At 44.5% G+C, this 14,997-nt stretch overlaps 2 protein-coding genes across 3 annotated transcripts in view; one reads left to right on the top strand and one right to left on the bottom strand.

Annotated features, from left to right (window-relative positions):
• LOC114808763 (elongation factor 2-like) overlaps window positions 1-8,156 on the bottom strand; it is a 53,420-nt gene extending 45,264 nt beyond the window's left edge. The window contains exons 1-4 of the mRNA XM_029056621.2: window positions 7,917-8,156; window positions 7,024-7,205; window positions 6,426-6,637; window positions 5,293-5,471 (exon numbers count right to left, since the gene is read on the bottom strand). Of these exons, the coding sequence (XP_028912454.1) occupies window positions 5,293-5,471; window positions 6,426-6,637; window positions 7,024-7,205; window positions 7,917-8,098 (755 nt within the window). The 5' untranslated portion in view covers window positions 8,099-8,156. The remainder of the gene's footprint in view (window positions 1-5,292; window positions 5,472-6,425; window positions 6,638-7,023; window positions 7,206-7,916) is intronic.
• The window catches only part of LOC114808764 (polycomb group RING finger protein 3-like), a 148,773-nt gene that overhangs the window by 29,436 nt on the left and 104,340 nt on the right, over window positions 1-14,997 (top strand). The window lies entirely within an intron of this gene.

Below are 14,997 nucleotides of genomic sequence, written 5' to 3'. Positions count from 1 at the left end.
TCAGGTTGTCCCACGTGGGGCTCACAGTCTTAATCCCCATTGTACAGATGAGGTAACTGAGGCACCGAGAAGTCAAGTGACTTGCCCAAAGTCACACAGCTGACAAGTGGCCGAGCCAGGATTCGAACCCATGACCGCTGACTCCAAAGCCCATGCTCTTTCCACTGAGCCACGCTGCTTCTCTAACAAATACCATCATTACTATTATGATGATGATGGTGATGCACAGCTTCAGGTTTGTGGCGTGAATTCAGCGGAGGGAGAAAGGATCGTAAGAGTTTAATTTAGTTGACAGGGAAGTACTGAGGGTGTGCATTTGTGTTCAGAGAAGACAGGTTGGGTATGGAGTCCAGATGGGGTATGATGATTGTAAAAAATTGGATGGGGTCAAAAGAGCACCTGTCTTGCTTGGGGAACAAGCCAGATTTATGGGGAAGGGAAGTATGGGAGAGAAGAAGTATTTATTTAACACCCAGTCACTTACTGAGCACTTACTCCATATTGAGGATTGTATTAAGCACTTGGCAGAGTACAGTGGAGTTAACAAACATGATTTTGGTCCTCAAGAAGTTAACCAAGTTACAAGGGAGACAGCCAATAAAATAATTCCAGGAAGGAGAAAGTAATAGAGAATAAAGATATGTACATAAGTGCAGTAGGTGCCCATAAGTTCCCAAACGCTTAGGTGATGCAGAAGTGCTTAACTGGTTTTACAGGGGAGAAATAGGGCGGGGAAATGAGATTTTAAACACGGAAGGCTTTCTGACATGTGGAAGTTAAGTTCAGCAGGGCCTTGAAGATGAGGAGATCAGTGGTCTGCCAGTGTGAGAGTCGGTTCCAGGCAGAAGAGGACCTGAGCAAGGGGTTGATCATGAGAGGAGTTAAGAATGAGTCACTGAGAGTAGGTTCGCTTGAGAAGAGGGAAGTGTTGGAATGTAGAAGAAGAGGAACTAATAATAATAATAATAATGTTGGTATTTGTTAAGTGTTTACCATGTGCAGAGCACTGTTCTAAGCGCGGGGGGAGATACAGGGTCATCAGGTTGTCCCAGGGGAGGCTCACAGTCTTCATCCCCATTTTACAGATGAGGGAACTGAGGCCCAGAGAAGTGAAGTGACTTGGCCACAGTCACACAGCTGACAAGTGGCAGAGCCGGGATTCAAACCCATGACCTCAGACTCCCAAACCCGGGCTCTTTCCACTGAGCCACGCTGCTTCCCAGTATTTGTTAAGCACAAACTATGTCCTAAGCACTGGGGAAACTAAATTACTGTCAATTTGGACACAACCCGGTCCCACATGGGACTCAGTTTAGTCAGGAAGGGGTAGGAATTAATCCTTATTTTACAGATGAGGAAAATGTAGACAGAGCATAGGCCTGGGAGTCAGAAGGATCTGGGTTCTAATCCCAGGTCTGCCACTTTTCCATTGTATGACCTTGGACAAGTCACATAAATTCTCTGTATCTCAGTTAACCCATCTGTAAAGTGGGGCTGAAGACTATGAGCCCCATGTAGGGCATGGACTGTGTCCAACCTGATTAGCTTGCATCTACCCTTTCGAGCTTAGTACAGTGCTTAGAGAAGCAGCCTGGCATAGTGGGTAGAACATGGGCCTGGGAATCAGAAGGTGATGGGTTCTAATCCCAGCTCCGCCACTTGCCCTGCTACGTGGACTTGGGAAAGCCACCTAACTTCTCCATGCCACAGTTATCTCATCTGTAAAATGGGGATGAAGACTGTGAGCCCTGCGTTCATCCCAGAGCTTAGTATAGGGCCTGTGCTTAACAAATGCCATAACTATTAATTATTATTATTACAGTGTCTGGCAAATAGTAAGTGGTTAAGAAATACATTTGAAAAAAAGTTAGTGTACATTGAAAATGGAAGGAGACTCAGAACTGAACATTAAGGAATTGGAGAGTGGGAAACAGAAGAGCCAGCAAACATGAGGCGAAGCCGCCGGAGATACAGAAGAAGATCCAGGAGAGGACAGCGTCAGAAAAGTTGAAATTTGATGGTGTTTATAGAATGGTCGTAGTCCACAATGATAGATACTGCTGAGAAGTCACAAAGGATTAGACTAAGAGCCTAACTGGAGTTAGGGCAGAGGAAGTTATTGATGACATGGAAGAGAGTGCTCTTATTGTAATGATGGGTACAAAGCCAGATTGTACAGGTCTGCTAGAGAGGTGGAAGAGAATAAATGGAGACAGTGTGTGTGTGAACAATCTGTTTGAGGAGTTAGGGCAAGAATAATAGGAGAGAGCCATGGATCACTGGATTGGGCAGTGGAGTGAAGAGTGGGTATTATAGGATAGAGAAGTCTTGGTTGGGTTTGGAAGCAAAGGGAAAAGGTCCATCAAAAGTGAATGGTTGAAGATTTCAGTCAGAGAGGGAAACAATGCATAAAGGTGCTTTTGTTTGTGGTGGGGTTTTTTTTAGTGAAAACTGAGGTAATACAGTTAGAGGTGCAGGTGGATGGAGATACTTAAAGCAGGCAAGAAATCTCCTCATGAAAGATAGTCCAAAAGGAAGGAGTGGAACGGGGGGCAAAAGGGAGTTTGGGGACGTTGAAGTTGAAATTTTGTAGGGTACATGCCTGATGGTTTCAGTTTTGTCACCAGGGATGAGAGGGGAAGAAGAGCCATTAGAGGGTTAAGGAGTGAATTGGAAGTCTGTAGTAGTTGGCTGGGGCGGCAGGGAGGGTGGAGCGTGCGCGCGCGCGTGTGTGTGTGTGTGTGTGTTCATTCTTTCATTCATAGAAGCAGCGTGTCTTACTGGAAAGAGCACTGGCTTGGGAGCCAGAAGATGCATGTTCTAATCCCAGCTCCGCCACTTGTCTGCTGTGTGACCTTGGGAAAAGCCATTTAACTTCTCTGTGCCTCAGTTACCTCATCTGTAAAATGGGATTATGACTGTGAGTCCCACTTGGGACAACGTGATTATCTTGTAACTACCCCAGCGCTTAGAACAGTGCTTGGCACATAGTAAGCACTTAGCAAATACAATAATAATAATAATAATAATAATAATAATTCATTCAAATCGTACATGTTAATCACTTACTGTGTGCCGAGCACTTGACTAAGCAGTTAGAGAGAGTATACAGTACTGCAACAAACAGGCACATTCCTTGCCCTTAATGAGCTCAGTCTAGAGAGGGAAAGGAAATGTTGGGGATAGTGTAGAAGTAGTTTAGATGGAACCAGTCGATCGTATTCATTAAACACTTACTGTGTGGAGAGTACTGTTGTAAGCGTTTGGGAGAGAACAATGTAACCAAGTTGGCAGACACATTCCCTGCCCACAGCAGGCTTACAGTCTAGAGGGGGAGAGAGCCATTAATAAGAACAAATTACAGGTATGTACATAAGTACTTTGGAGCTGACGGAGGGGTGAATAAAGGGAGTAAATTAGGGCACTGTATTAGGGAGAAGGGGAAATGAGGGCTTAGTGTCAGGAAAGGCCTCTTGGAGATTGCCTTTAATAAATCTTTGAAGGTGGAGGTGGAGTATTATATCGGTGATTGTCTGATATAATAATAATGGCATTTGGTAAGCACTTACTGTGTGCCAAGCACTGTTCTAAACACTGGATATGAAGAGGAAGGATGCTCCAGGCTAGAGGCAGGAGGTGGGCAAGGTTGGTGGTGAGATAGAAGAAATCGAGGTACAGTGAGTAGGTAGGTTGGTTACCAGTGGGCTTGCTGGGTTGTTGTAGGAAAGCAGTGAGGAGATGCAGGAGGGCAAGATTGAGAGTTTCAAAGCCTATATACTAGGAAGTTTCTGTTTGATGTGGAGGTGGGTGGGCAACAACTGGAGGTTCTTCAGAGTGGGGACACATGGAAAGGAAAAAACTCTCCAGGCAGCAGAGTGAAGTATGGACTGGACCAGTGACAGGGAGGTCAGGAAGGAAGCTGATACAGTAATCAAGGTGGGATAACATAAGTGTTTAGATTAACCTGGTAGAGGTTTGGATGGAAAGGATGGGTTTTGGTGATGTTATGATAGGGGAACTGATAGGATTTAGTGACCTGTTGATTATGTGATTTGAATGACAGATAACACCCAGGTTTTGGGCTTGTGAATCAGCAAGGATAGTAGTGCTGCCTACAGTGATGATAAAGTAAGGACAGGGTTTGGGTGGAAGATGGGGGGTTGCTTTTGGAGGTGACAGGAGGACATCCAAGTAGAGATGTAGGTGTCTTGAAGGCTGGAGGAAATGTGAGACTGCAGAGAGAAAGAGAACAGGCTGGAGATGCAGATTTGGGAATCATCTGCGTAGATGCTAGCTGAAGCCATAGGAACGGTTGAGTTTTCCTAAGAGTGTGGCTGTAGATGGAGAATAGAAAAGGGAGCCGGAACTGAACTTGGAGGGACTCCCACAGTTAGGGGATGGGAGGCAGAGACGGCTCCTGAAAGAGACTTAAGAATGAATGGCCAGAGGGATAGCAGGATTACCAGGAGAGGACAGTGTCAGTGAAGCCACATTTGGCTGTTTCCAAGAGTCAGGGCTGGTTGTCAGGGTCAAAGACAGCTAAGGTGGAGATGATGGAGAGGAAAGGGCAGGTTCTTGAGACTGGGATAGTGTAGTAGCAGTTTAGATGGATCCAGTCAATCGTATTCATTAAGCACTTACTGTGTGAGGACAGATTGAGTGGATAGTTTGAATGACAGATGAGTTGAAAATAATGCTAAGGTTATGACCTTGTGAAGACAGTACTGTTTTTACAGTGATAAGAGTCAGAGGGAAGACAGAGTTTAGGTGAAGAAATAAGGAGTTCTGTTTTGATCATGTTAATTATGAAACATTGGCTGATATCCAGTAGGTGTCCTAAAGGCGGGAGGAAATGCAAGACTGCAGATGTCAGGGTTGAAGAGACAGCTGAAGATGTTTCAATACAAGAATGTGTAAAGCTCTCATACAAAATTACGAATAAACTTCATGGGTGGAGGATTTATTTTACTCTGGAAAATAATTTATACCTTATCCCCAATTCTAATTGCATACTAGAGGTTAAATACGGGAACCTGGATCTTGATTTGTTTTTACTGTTTTATCTTCTCCTTGTTTGTGTTTGCTATCTGTCAAATACCACTGATTGATAATCTGTGGTCTTTTACCTTTAATCTTGCACTGTGTGTCCTGTGAGGGCCAGACACCCTGCTAAATACCCTATTTAATTGTTTCTGCAATTCTCCAGTGTGATATTTTGCAGCCAAGTACTTTAAATATCATTATTACAACTATTCACAGTACATGCAAGGAAACTGGACTAGGATTTCTCACCTGTCACCCCACAACTTCTTCATCATGTCCTCCACTTTTTTGGCCCTTTCAGCTGGTCCCAGCTGACCTTCACCCTTGGCAGCAAACTTTGCAACGTACATCTCAGCAAACTGCTTCAGAGTAAAGGCCCAGCCATGCAATCCCGAACCAAACCCGACAGTACCAAGGACAGGATCAATCTGAAAGTTGAATTAAAAATGAGTTACCAGAAATGCCAGTTATCTGATGCCTCCAAAGGCAGATCAACAAGTGGCCAAATTCCAGAGATTACCAGTTAAAACAAAAAACTGCCTTCACATTGTTTGATATAAACCAGTAGGCCTAAGCAGCAGGTATAGGATTTAAAGTACCATTAGGTGTTCTTGTCGTATACTCAGCCCACTCATTTGGGCAATCCTTTTTACACCGTAGAATCACTGCTGTAGAGAGTTTGTATAACATCAGTTTAAAAGCTATGAGAATAATCTTGGAGGAAATATAACAAGGTTTCTGATCATAGAGAATTATTTGCAAATACAAGGGAACAAGTCATCAGTCATCAGTCAAACGGGGAGTCATTATATGTAAATCGACAAGAAGTAGAATGAGAAAGTAGATACAATTAATAATGGTAAGTAAAAAAATTAAAATACTATTTGAAAAGTGAGGGGCTTAATCCTGCTATCAGGAGCTTGAAGGAGTGATTGCTTGGCAATGACAAGAGGAAAGGAAATTCTCAACAAGCATGTCCTCAGCTACAAGTCACATGCTCGAAATTCAAGAATGGTTAGAAAATTTGCTTGGTAGACAGAGAAAACCACGCTAAAACATTCTGAGATTTACTTGAGTCAGACCAGGTAATGGAGAACCTAAAGTGAGGGTAGATTTTTATTTAGTTGCATTAATCATACTGGCATGGTAAGCATTCACTGTGCCAGGCCTATATAAAATATAATCCCTGAATTACATAAGGCACACAGTCTAAGGGGAGGGAGTAGTGACAACAAATGATGGAGATTCAGATTTCTTCAGAGAAATTACGATAAATTTTTTGATTGCATTCCCATGTTGAAAGTCATTTACATTTCAGATGTGCTGACCAATTGAACCATTTCATCCCACCTTCTAATCTGACAGTCTTTCTCTTTACTTACCATAATATTACCCATTGGGCCACCTTCCCCTTCGCCATATGTGGAAATGATGACATTCACATTCTCCACGATCCTTTGAAATGTCTGATACAGTTCTTCAGGTTCCAGCTGCAGCTCAAGGAGTGCCCGGTCCATTTTATTCATCATCAAAACAGGCTTAATTCTCTCAGCAATTGCCTGGCGTAGTACTGTCTCTGTCTGCACACACACTCCTAAGGAGTAATAATAATAATTATAAAAAGGAATAATAATGTGGAACTTAAGCTCTTTCTCTGTGTCAAGCCGGGTTCTAAACAATGGGACAGATATGATGCCATCAGATCAGATAAGCTTCCTGTCCCATCCAGGGCATGTAATCTAAAGGAGAGGGAGAATTTATACCTTATCCCCAATTCTACAGATGAGCCCTAGGCAAGTTAAATCTCAAGGTCCAAGGTCACCCAGCAGCAAGTGGCAGTTTGAATTAGAATCCAGGACTTCCAAGCTCTTTTCAGTAGGGCTTGCTGCTTCTGCGGAAACCAGCAGTAAGACCAGGATGGTCTGCTGTTTTGTTGGGAAGTCTTTCTCCAGAGAGTAGGAAAAGGACATTAGGGCTCACCAGAAACGCAGTCAACAACTACCAAGGCACCATCAGTAACCCGGAGAGCAGCTGTCACTTCGGATGAAAAGTCCACATGCCCAGGAGAGTCGATGAGGTTGATAAGAAAACCAGCTCCATCTTTAGTTTGCTTGATGAAGTTTAAGTCATTCTCAGATAGCTCATAGAAGAGAGAGATGGCACTAGAATCAATTGATCAAACCATATTTATTATTGAGCACTTACTGTGGGCACTGTTCTGAGTTCTTCTCCCCCTCCAGACTATAAGCTCGTTATAGGTAGAGAAGGTGTCTGTTATACTGTACTGCTTACTCTCGCAGCACACAGTAGGCACTCAATAAATACGGCTGACTCATTGGAAGAGAACAGTATAACAGTGTTGATGTCTGTTCCCTGCCCACAACAAGTTTACAGTCTAAGGGGAAGACCGGCAGCAATATAAACAGATAAATTACGGACCTGTGCATAAGTACTATGGTGCTGAGGAATGGGTGAATAAAAGGGGCAAATGCAAAAATCCCAGTGCAAGAAGAAATAGAAAGAATACCCAAAGAAAACACAAAACCACACTTAATTTTAGTGTTCATTGTCAAAGTCCTGTCCATACTAATTCTTTACCTCTTGAAGCAAATTAATGATATTAAACACTTAAGAACATTCATTTTATTTCCATCTTGTATCTACCACCTATGCCACACCCAACCTTATTCTTGGAGTAGGAGCCCCTTGAGGCAAGGATTGTGTTTATTTCTTATCCTGAACACTATTCCCAGCAGTTCTGCACACAGCAGGCACTCAATACTAAATACTATTACTGCTGCAGAAACTACTTTATTTGGCCTAGGTTTTACAGTTCAATAAGAATAATCAGAAGACAGATCAAAGAAACTTACGTGGATTTGATGGTAATACATCTTTCCTGTTCATCTTTTCTTGTATCGGTGAAACGAGTCTCACCAGCCCGGGCAGAGGCAATAATCCCAGCTTTACAAACCAGTGAGTCAGTCAAAGTGGACTTGCCATGATCCACATGAGCAATTACAGACATGTTTCGTATATTGGCTTTTTTGTCCATAATTGCCCGAATTTGGTCCACTGTGAAGTTCACCTTGCATCAAACCCCGCCCCCCCAAGAAAGCAAACATTAGAACTTTTGCTCTCGTGCTCCTCCTAGAAATTCACAGATTTTGACTGATTTCAGAACTGGATGGCACTCGACACCGGAGATGTGTCGAGCTAGACCCAGTTTAAAGGTGTATTAACAGTTCTCCCCCCCAGGCTTTATATATAGGCTCCTCAGTTTCACTAGCCATATTTCTTACAACGGGGTTGGCTTACTCAGGTCACACTGATTGAGCTCTTGTGTGCAGAGCACTGTAATAAGCACTTCTGAGAATAGCACACAATATTACTCACACATTTCCTGCTCACCACAAACTTATCATCTAAAACCATTCAGCGAACTGTCCAGTTTCAAAATGGAGAATGCAGACTTGTTCTCTGGAACCCAGAGATTAAAATGAATAGGGTCAAAGGGAATCATCAATCTATGGTATGCATTACTTTATACAAGCACTGTACTAAGCACTTGTGATAGCCCAATACAGCATCTAGTAGGTCTATTCCCCATCCAAAAAGAGCTTAGTCTAGAGGGGGAGATAGGGAGTGACATAAAATATGGATTTTTATAGTATTTGCAAGTGCACTGTACTAATCATTCAGTGCTTTTCTAAGCACTGGGGCAGATAGAAGGTAATTTTTGCTGGACACGGTCCCTGACCCAAAAAAGGCTCAGTCTTACTCCACATTTTAGATGAGGTAACTGATGCACAGAGAACTTTTCCAAGTTCATTCATTCATTCATTGTATTTATAGAGCATTTACTGTGTGCAGAGCATGGTACACACAGGGTCATACAACAGACAAGTGGCGGAGCTGGAATTAGCTGCACTTGGTGAACTTGGATTACGGACTCCGTCCTCTCCTGGTGGTACTCTTATCTTTCTGGCCGGTCATTCTCAGTCTCCTTCGCGGGCTCCTCCTCCTCCTCCCATCCACTAAAAATTGTAGGGATTCCTCAAGGGTCAGTTCTTGGCCCTCTTCTGTTCTCCATCTACACTCCCTCCCTCGATGAACTCATTCGCTCTCACGGCTTTGACTACCATCTCTACGCAGATGACACACAGATCTACATCTCTGCCCCTGTCCTCTCCCCCTCCCTTCAGGCTCGCATCTCCTCCTGCCTCCTGGATGTCTCCACCTGGATGTCTGCCTGCCACCTAAAACTCAATATGAGCAAGACTGAGCTCCTCATAAGAATAATGTTGGTATTTGTTAAGCGCTTACTATGTGCAGAGCACCGTTCTTTGCGCTGGGGGAGACACGGGGGAATCAGGTTGTCCCACATGGGGCTCACAGTCTTAATCCCCATTTTACAGATGAGGTAACTGAGGCCCAGAGAAATTAAGTGACTTGCCCACAGTCACACAGCTGACAAGTGGCAGAGCTGGGATTCGAACTCATGACCTCTGACTCCAAAGCCCAGGCTCTTTCCACTGAGCCACGCTGCTTCTCTCCTCACCTTCCCTCCCAAGCCCGGTCCTCTCCCAGACTTCCCTATAACCGTGGATGGTACGACCATCCTTCCCGTCTCTCAGGCCCGCAACCTCGGTGTCATCTTTGACTCGTCTCTCTCGTTCACCCCACACATCTGATCCGTTACCAAGACCTGCCGGTCTCACCTTTACAATATCGCCAAGATCCGCCCTTTCCTCTCCACCCAAACGGCTACCTTACTGCTACAGGCTCTTGTTATATCCCGGCTAGACTACTGTGTCAGCCTTCTCTTTGATGTCCCTTCCTCCTCTCTCGCCCCGCTCCAGTCTACTCTTCACTCCGCTGCCCGGCTCATCTTCCTGCAGAAATGCTCTGGGCATGTCACACCCCTTCTTAAACACCTCCACTGGTTGCCTATCAACCTCCGCACAAAACAGAAAACTCCTCACTCTAGGCTTCAAGGGTCTCCATCACCTTGCCCCTTCCTACCTCTCCTCCCTTCTCTCTTTCTACTGCCCATCCCACACGCTACGCCCCTCTGCCATCCACCTCCTCACTGTCCCTCGGTCTCGCCTGTCCCGCCGTCGACCCCAGGGCCACGTCCTCCCGTGGTCCTTGAATGCCCTCCCTCCTCACCTCTGACAATCTAGTTCTCTTCCCCTCTTCAAATCCCTACTTAAAGCTCACCTCCTCCAAGAGGCCTTCCCAGACTGAGCTCCCCCTTTTTCCCTCTGCTCCCTCTACCCCCCTTTCACCTCTCTGCAGCTAAGCCCTCTTCTCCTCCTCTTCCCTCTCCCATCCCACCCCCTCGGCACTGTACTCCTCTGGTCAACTGTATATATCTTTATCACCCTATTTATTTTGTTTATTTTGTTTAATGAGATGTACATCACCCTGATTCTATTTAGTTGCCATTGTTTTTATGAGCTGTTCTTCCCCTTAACTCTATTTATTGCCATTGTTCTTGTCTGCCCGTCTCCCCTGAGTAGACTGTAAGCCCGTCAAACGGCAGGGACTGTCTTTATCTGTTGCCGACTTGTACACTCCAAGCGCTTAGTACAGTGCCCTGCACATAGTAAGCACTCAATAAATACTATTGAATGAATGAATGAATGAATCTATGTCTCCTCCCCTGTACTCTCCTCCTGCCTCCAGGACATCTCCACCTGGATGTCTGCCCGCCACCTAAAACTCAACATGTCTAAAACCGAGCTCCTTATCTTCCCTCCCAAATCCTGTCCTCTCCCTGACTTCCCTGTCACTGCGGACGGCACGACCATCCTTTCCATCTCACAGGCCCGCAACCTCTGTGTCATCCTTGACTCAGCTCTCTCATTCACTCCAAACATCCAATCTCTCTCCAACACTTGCTGGTCTCACCTTTTCAATATTGCCAAGATCTGCCCTTTCGTCTTCATCGAAACAGCTATCATGCTGGTACAACCTCTCATAATATCCCAATTGGATTATTGTGTCAGCTTCCTCCCTTCCTCCTGTCTCTCACCTCTCCAGTCTATTCTTCATTCCGCTGCCCAGATCATCTTCCTACAGCAACCTTCTGGGCATGTCACTCCCCTCCTCAAAACTCTCCAGTGGTTGCCTATCAACCTTGGCGTGAAACGAAAACTCCTCACTCGTGGCCTCGAAGCTCTCCATCATCTTGCCCCCTCCCACCTCACCTCCCTTCTCTCTTTCTACTGCCCACCCTGGACACTCGGCTTCTCTGCTGCTCACCTCCTCACTCTCCCCGTTCACGCCCATCCTGCCTTCAACCCCTGGCCCACGTCCTACTGCTGCCCTGTAATACCCTCCCTCCTCACCTCTGCCAAACTCACTCTCTTCCCCTCCTCAAAGCCCTGAGAGCTCACCTCCTCCAAGAGGCCTGGAGACTGAGCACCCCCCTTCCCCTCTGCTCCCCCTTCCCTCCATCCTCTGTTCCTCCCCATCCCCTTCCCCTCAGCACTGTGCTCATTTGTATGCTTTATTACCCTATTTATTTCTATTTACCTTGATGATGTTGCCTTGTTTTTGTTTCATTCTGTTTTACTTTGCTGTCTGTCCCCCCGTTTAGACTGTGAGCCCTTCAGTGGGCAGGGATTGTCTCTATCTGTTGCCGAATTGTACATTCCAAGCGCTTAGCACAGTGCTGTGCGCATAGTAAGCGCTCAATAAATATGAATGAATGAATGAATGAATGAATTAGAGTCCAGGTCCTGATTCCCAGGCCCAGGATCTCTTCAGTGTAAGAAGCCACTTTTGTATATAAGGGTCGTGGGGCTGATAATGCGTTGAATGATTGAAGGAATCTTCTAAAATTGTTTGACACTTTGATGTATTTATTTAGGTGTCCACAAGTCATTAAATCAATCAGTGGTATTTACTGAGCACTTCTTATAAACAGACATGTTCCCTGCCCCATAACAAGCTCAGTCTTTACTATTTTAATTATTGTTAAAGCATTTATTATGTGTCAAAGGACTGTTGATAGGGTTTGTACAAGATAGGCATGATTAGAATCCAGGTTGTGACTTCCAGACTCATTCTCTTCTGAAAGGAAAGCCTGTTCTTCCCCCTTGAACTGTGAATTCTTTAAAGGTTGGTGTCTGTTTTAAATTGCCCCTCCCCACTCTCAAACCAACAGCACCTTTGTCCAGATGTGTAATTTGTTTACTTTTATTACGGTCTGTCTCCCCCTCTAGACTGTAGGCTCGTTGTGGATAGAGAATGTGTTTATTGTTCCACAAATAAAGTACTCTGCTCAGAGAAAGCACACAATACGATTTATTTGACTAATGAATCGAGTTGTCATGAATCTACATCACAATTTAGCAGAGTGCTTGTCCCATTGTAAGCATTTTTCTTATTCTCCTAGAAATGGGTCCGTGCTTACAATTTATGCTAAGTAATTGCTGCTAAATTAAGCTTCCAAGGACTGTAATGTTACTTCTGAATCAATCTGTCCTCTTGCTGGAGTGTAAACTCCTTGAAAAGGGATAATATCTATACAGTACTCAAAATACTACTGATTGACTTAAATGCTTACTTCTGCTGTACTTTTCCAATAACAATAATAATAATATTGTGAAGGGCTACTATGTCCCAAGCACTGTTCTGTGCACTGGGGTAGATACAAGGTAATCAGGTTGTCCCAGGGCGGAGAGGCGGGGCGAGAGGGGAAGCTTGGTCTTAATCGCCATTTTACAGATGAGATAATTTAGGTACAGAGAAGTTAAGTGACTTGCCCAAAGTCGCACAGCACTAATTAGAGTGCATTGAGTATATGCTCCATAAATCCCACTGGCTGAGTGGTTTAGTCAGTACAAAAATGCCTTCTTTGACATTCTGTTTTGAACAAAAATTCCCTTATTCAAAATTCTCTACTTTTTATGGTATTTTAAAGAGTATACTCTGTTCAGAAAACTGTGCTAAAGTGCTAGAGTAAATCCAAGGTATTTTATTGGGAAGCAGCATCGCCTGGGAGCCAGAGGACCTGGATTCTAATCCCAACTCCAACACTTACCAACTATATGACCTTGGGCAAATCACAACATTTCTGTGCCTGTTTTCTATTCTCTACCTGTACTTAGACTGTTGGGCTGGAAAGGACATAGAGATCATGTCTCTCCCCTCCTCAAAAAACTGCAGGTTGCTCATCCACCTCCACTGCAATGAAAAACTCTTAACCCCTGGCTTTGAAGCACTCCATCACCATGCTACCTCACCTCGCTTCTCTCCTAAAACCCAGTCTTTGCTCACCTCCTCACTGTGACTCAAACTCGTCTTCTGTCTCATTCATTCATTCATTCATTCATGAGTATTTATTCAGCGCTTACTATGTGCAGAGCACTGTACTAAGAGCTTGGAATGAACAAGTCGGCAACAGATAGAGACAGTCCCTGCCGTTTGATGGGCTTACAGTCTAATCGGGGGAGATGGACAGACAAGAACAATGGCAATAAATAGAGTCAAGTCAAGTCTCGCCACTGATCCTTCACCCACTCCTGCCTCTGGCCTGAAACACCCTCCTTCACCAAATCCAACAGACAAGTACTCCCCCGCCTTCAAAAGCCTTAATGAAGGCACATTCCCTACAAGAGGCCTTTACAGACTAAGCCCTCAACCTTACTGAAGGCACAACTCTGCCAAGAGGCCTTCACAGACTAAACCCCTTTTTCATTGTCTCCCACTTCCTTCTGCACCACCCTGACTTTCTCCCTTTGCTCTTCTCCTCTTCCAGCCCCAGAGCACTTATATACATACGTGTAATTTTATTTATTTGTATTTCTGTCTGTCTCAGCCCGCTAGACTCTAAGCTCATAGCAGGCAGGAAATATCACTGTTTCTTGGTGTACTGTGCTTTCCCAAGCACTTAATACAATACTCTGCACACAGTAAGCACTCAATAAATATAAATGACAGTCCTTACCCACATGGAGCTCAGGGTTTAAGTCAGAGAGAGGGAGAAGGATTCAATTCCCATTTTACAGATAAGTCAACTGTGGCAGAAATTTAAGTGACTTGCCCAAGATCACACAAAAGAAAAAGCATTGCCTAGTATAAAGTACTCAGGCTAGAGAGTCACAAGATGAAGGTTGCAATCCCAGCTCCATCATTTGCTGTGACTTTAAGAGAGTGAAACAGAAATATAAGCCACTTAATCTTCTCTATGCCTCAATTACCTCTTTTGTAAAATGGGGATTACCTGTGAGGGAGATGTGGAAAATGGACTGTAAACTACTTGATTATATCTTTTCCATTACTCAGTAACAATGTCTGGCACATAGTAAATGTCTAAATACTATTAAAAAAACACCTCAGACACATTAGCATCCTGACTTTGGCTTGTGCTCTGTCCACCATGTCAGGTTATTTCCCACTTTCCCGCTGGTATGAATTTATGGAAACCCTGTTTTAAGTTATTGAGTTTCCAAATCTTTTTATTCATTCATTCTATAGTATTTATTGAGCGTTTACTATGTGCAGAGCACTGTACTAATCCCTCACCCCCAATCATCTAGCCACCTACTTCACCACGAAAATTAACACAATCAGGTCTGAACTCCCCAGTCACCCCTCCCCATTCTGCCTCCCACCCCCCCACCCTCGCCCCTACTTTCCCATCTTTCCCTGCAGTATCCTCAGAGAAGATCTCCCTCCTCGCAAGTCCCACCCCCTTCACCTGTGCTTCGGACCCCATTACTGCTCACCTTATAAAAACCATCACCCCTTCCCTCTTCCCCTCCTTAACTTCTATTTTTAACCACTCACTCTCCAATGGCTTCTTCCCCTCTGCCTTCAAACATGCCCATGTCTCCCCCATCCTAAAAAAACCCCTCTCTCGACCCGACTTCTCCTTCCAGTTATTGCCCTATCTCCCTACTACCCTTCCTTTCCAAGCTCCTAGAATGAGTCATCTGC

Source organism: Ornithorhynchus anatinus, chromosome Y5 (assembly GCF_004115215.2).
Source record: "Ornithorhynchus anatinus isolate Pmale09 chromosome Y5, mOrnAna1.pri.v4, whole genome shotgun sequence".
In the NCBI taxonomy this organism is placed as follows: domain Eukaryota; kingdom Metazoa; phylum Chordata; class Mammalia; order Monotremata; family Ornithorhynchidae; genus Ornithorhynchus; species Ornithorhynchus anatinus.
The sequence above is the reverse complement of the archived record's forward strand: the minus strand, read 5'-3'. Positions and strand labels throughout refer to the sequence as shown.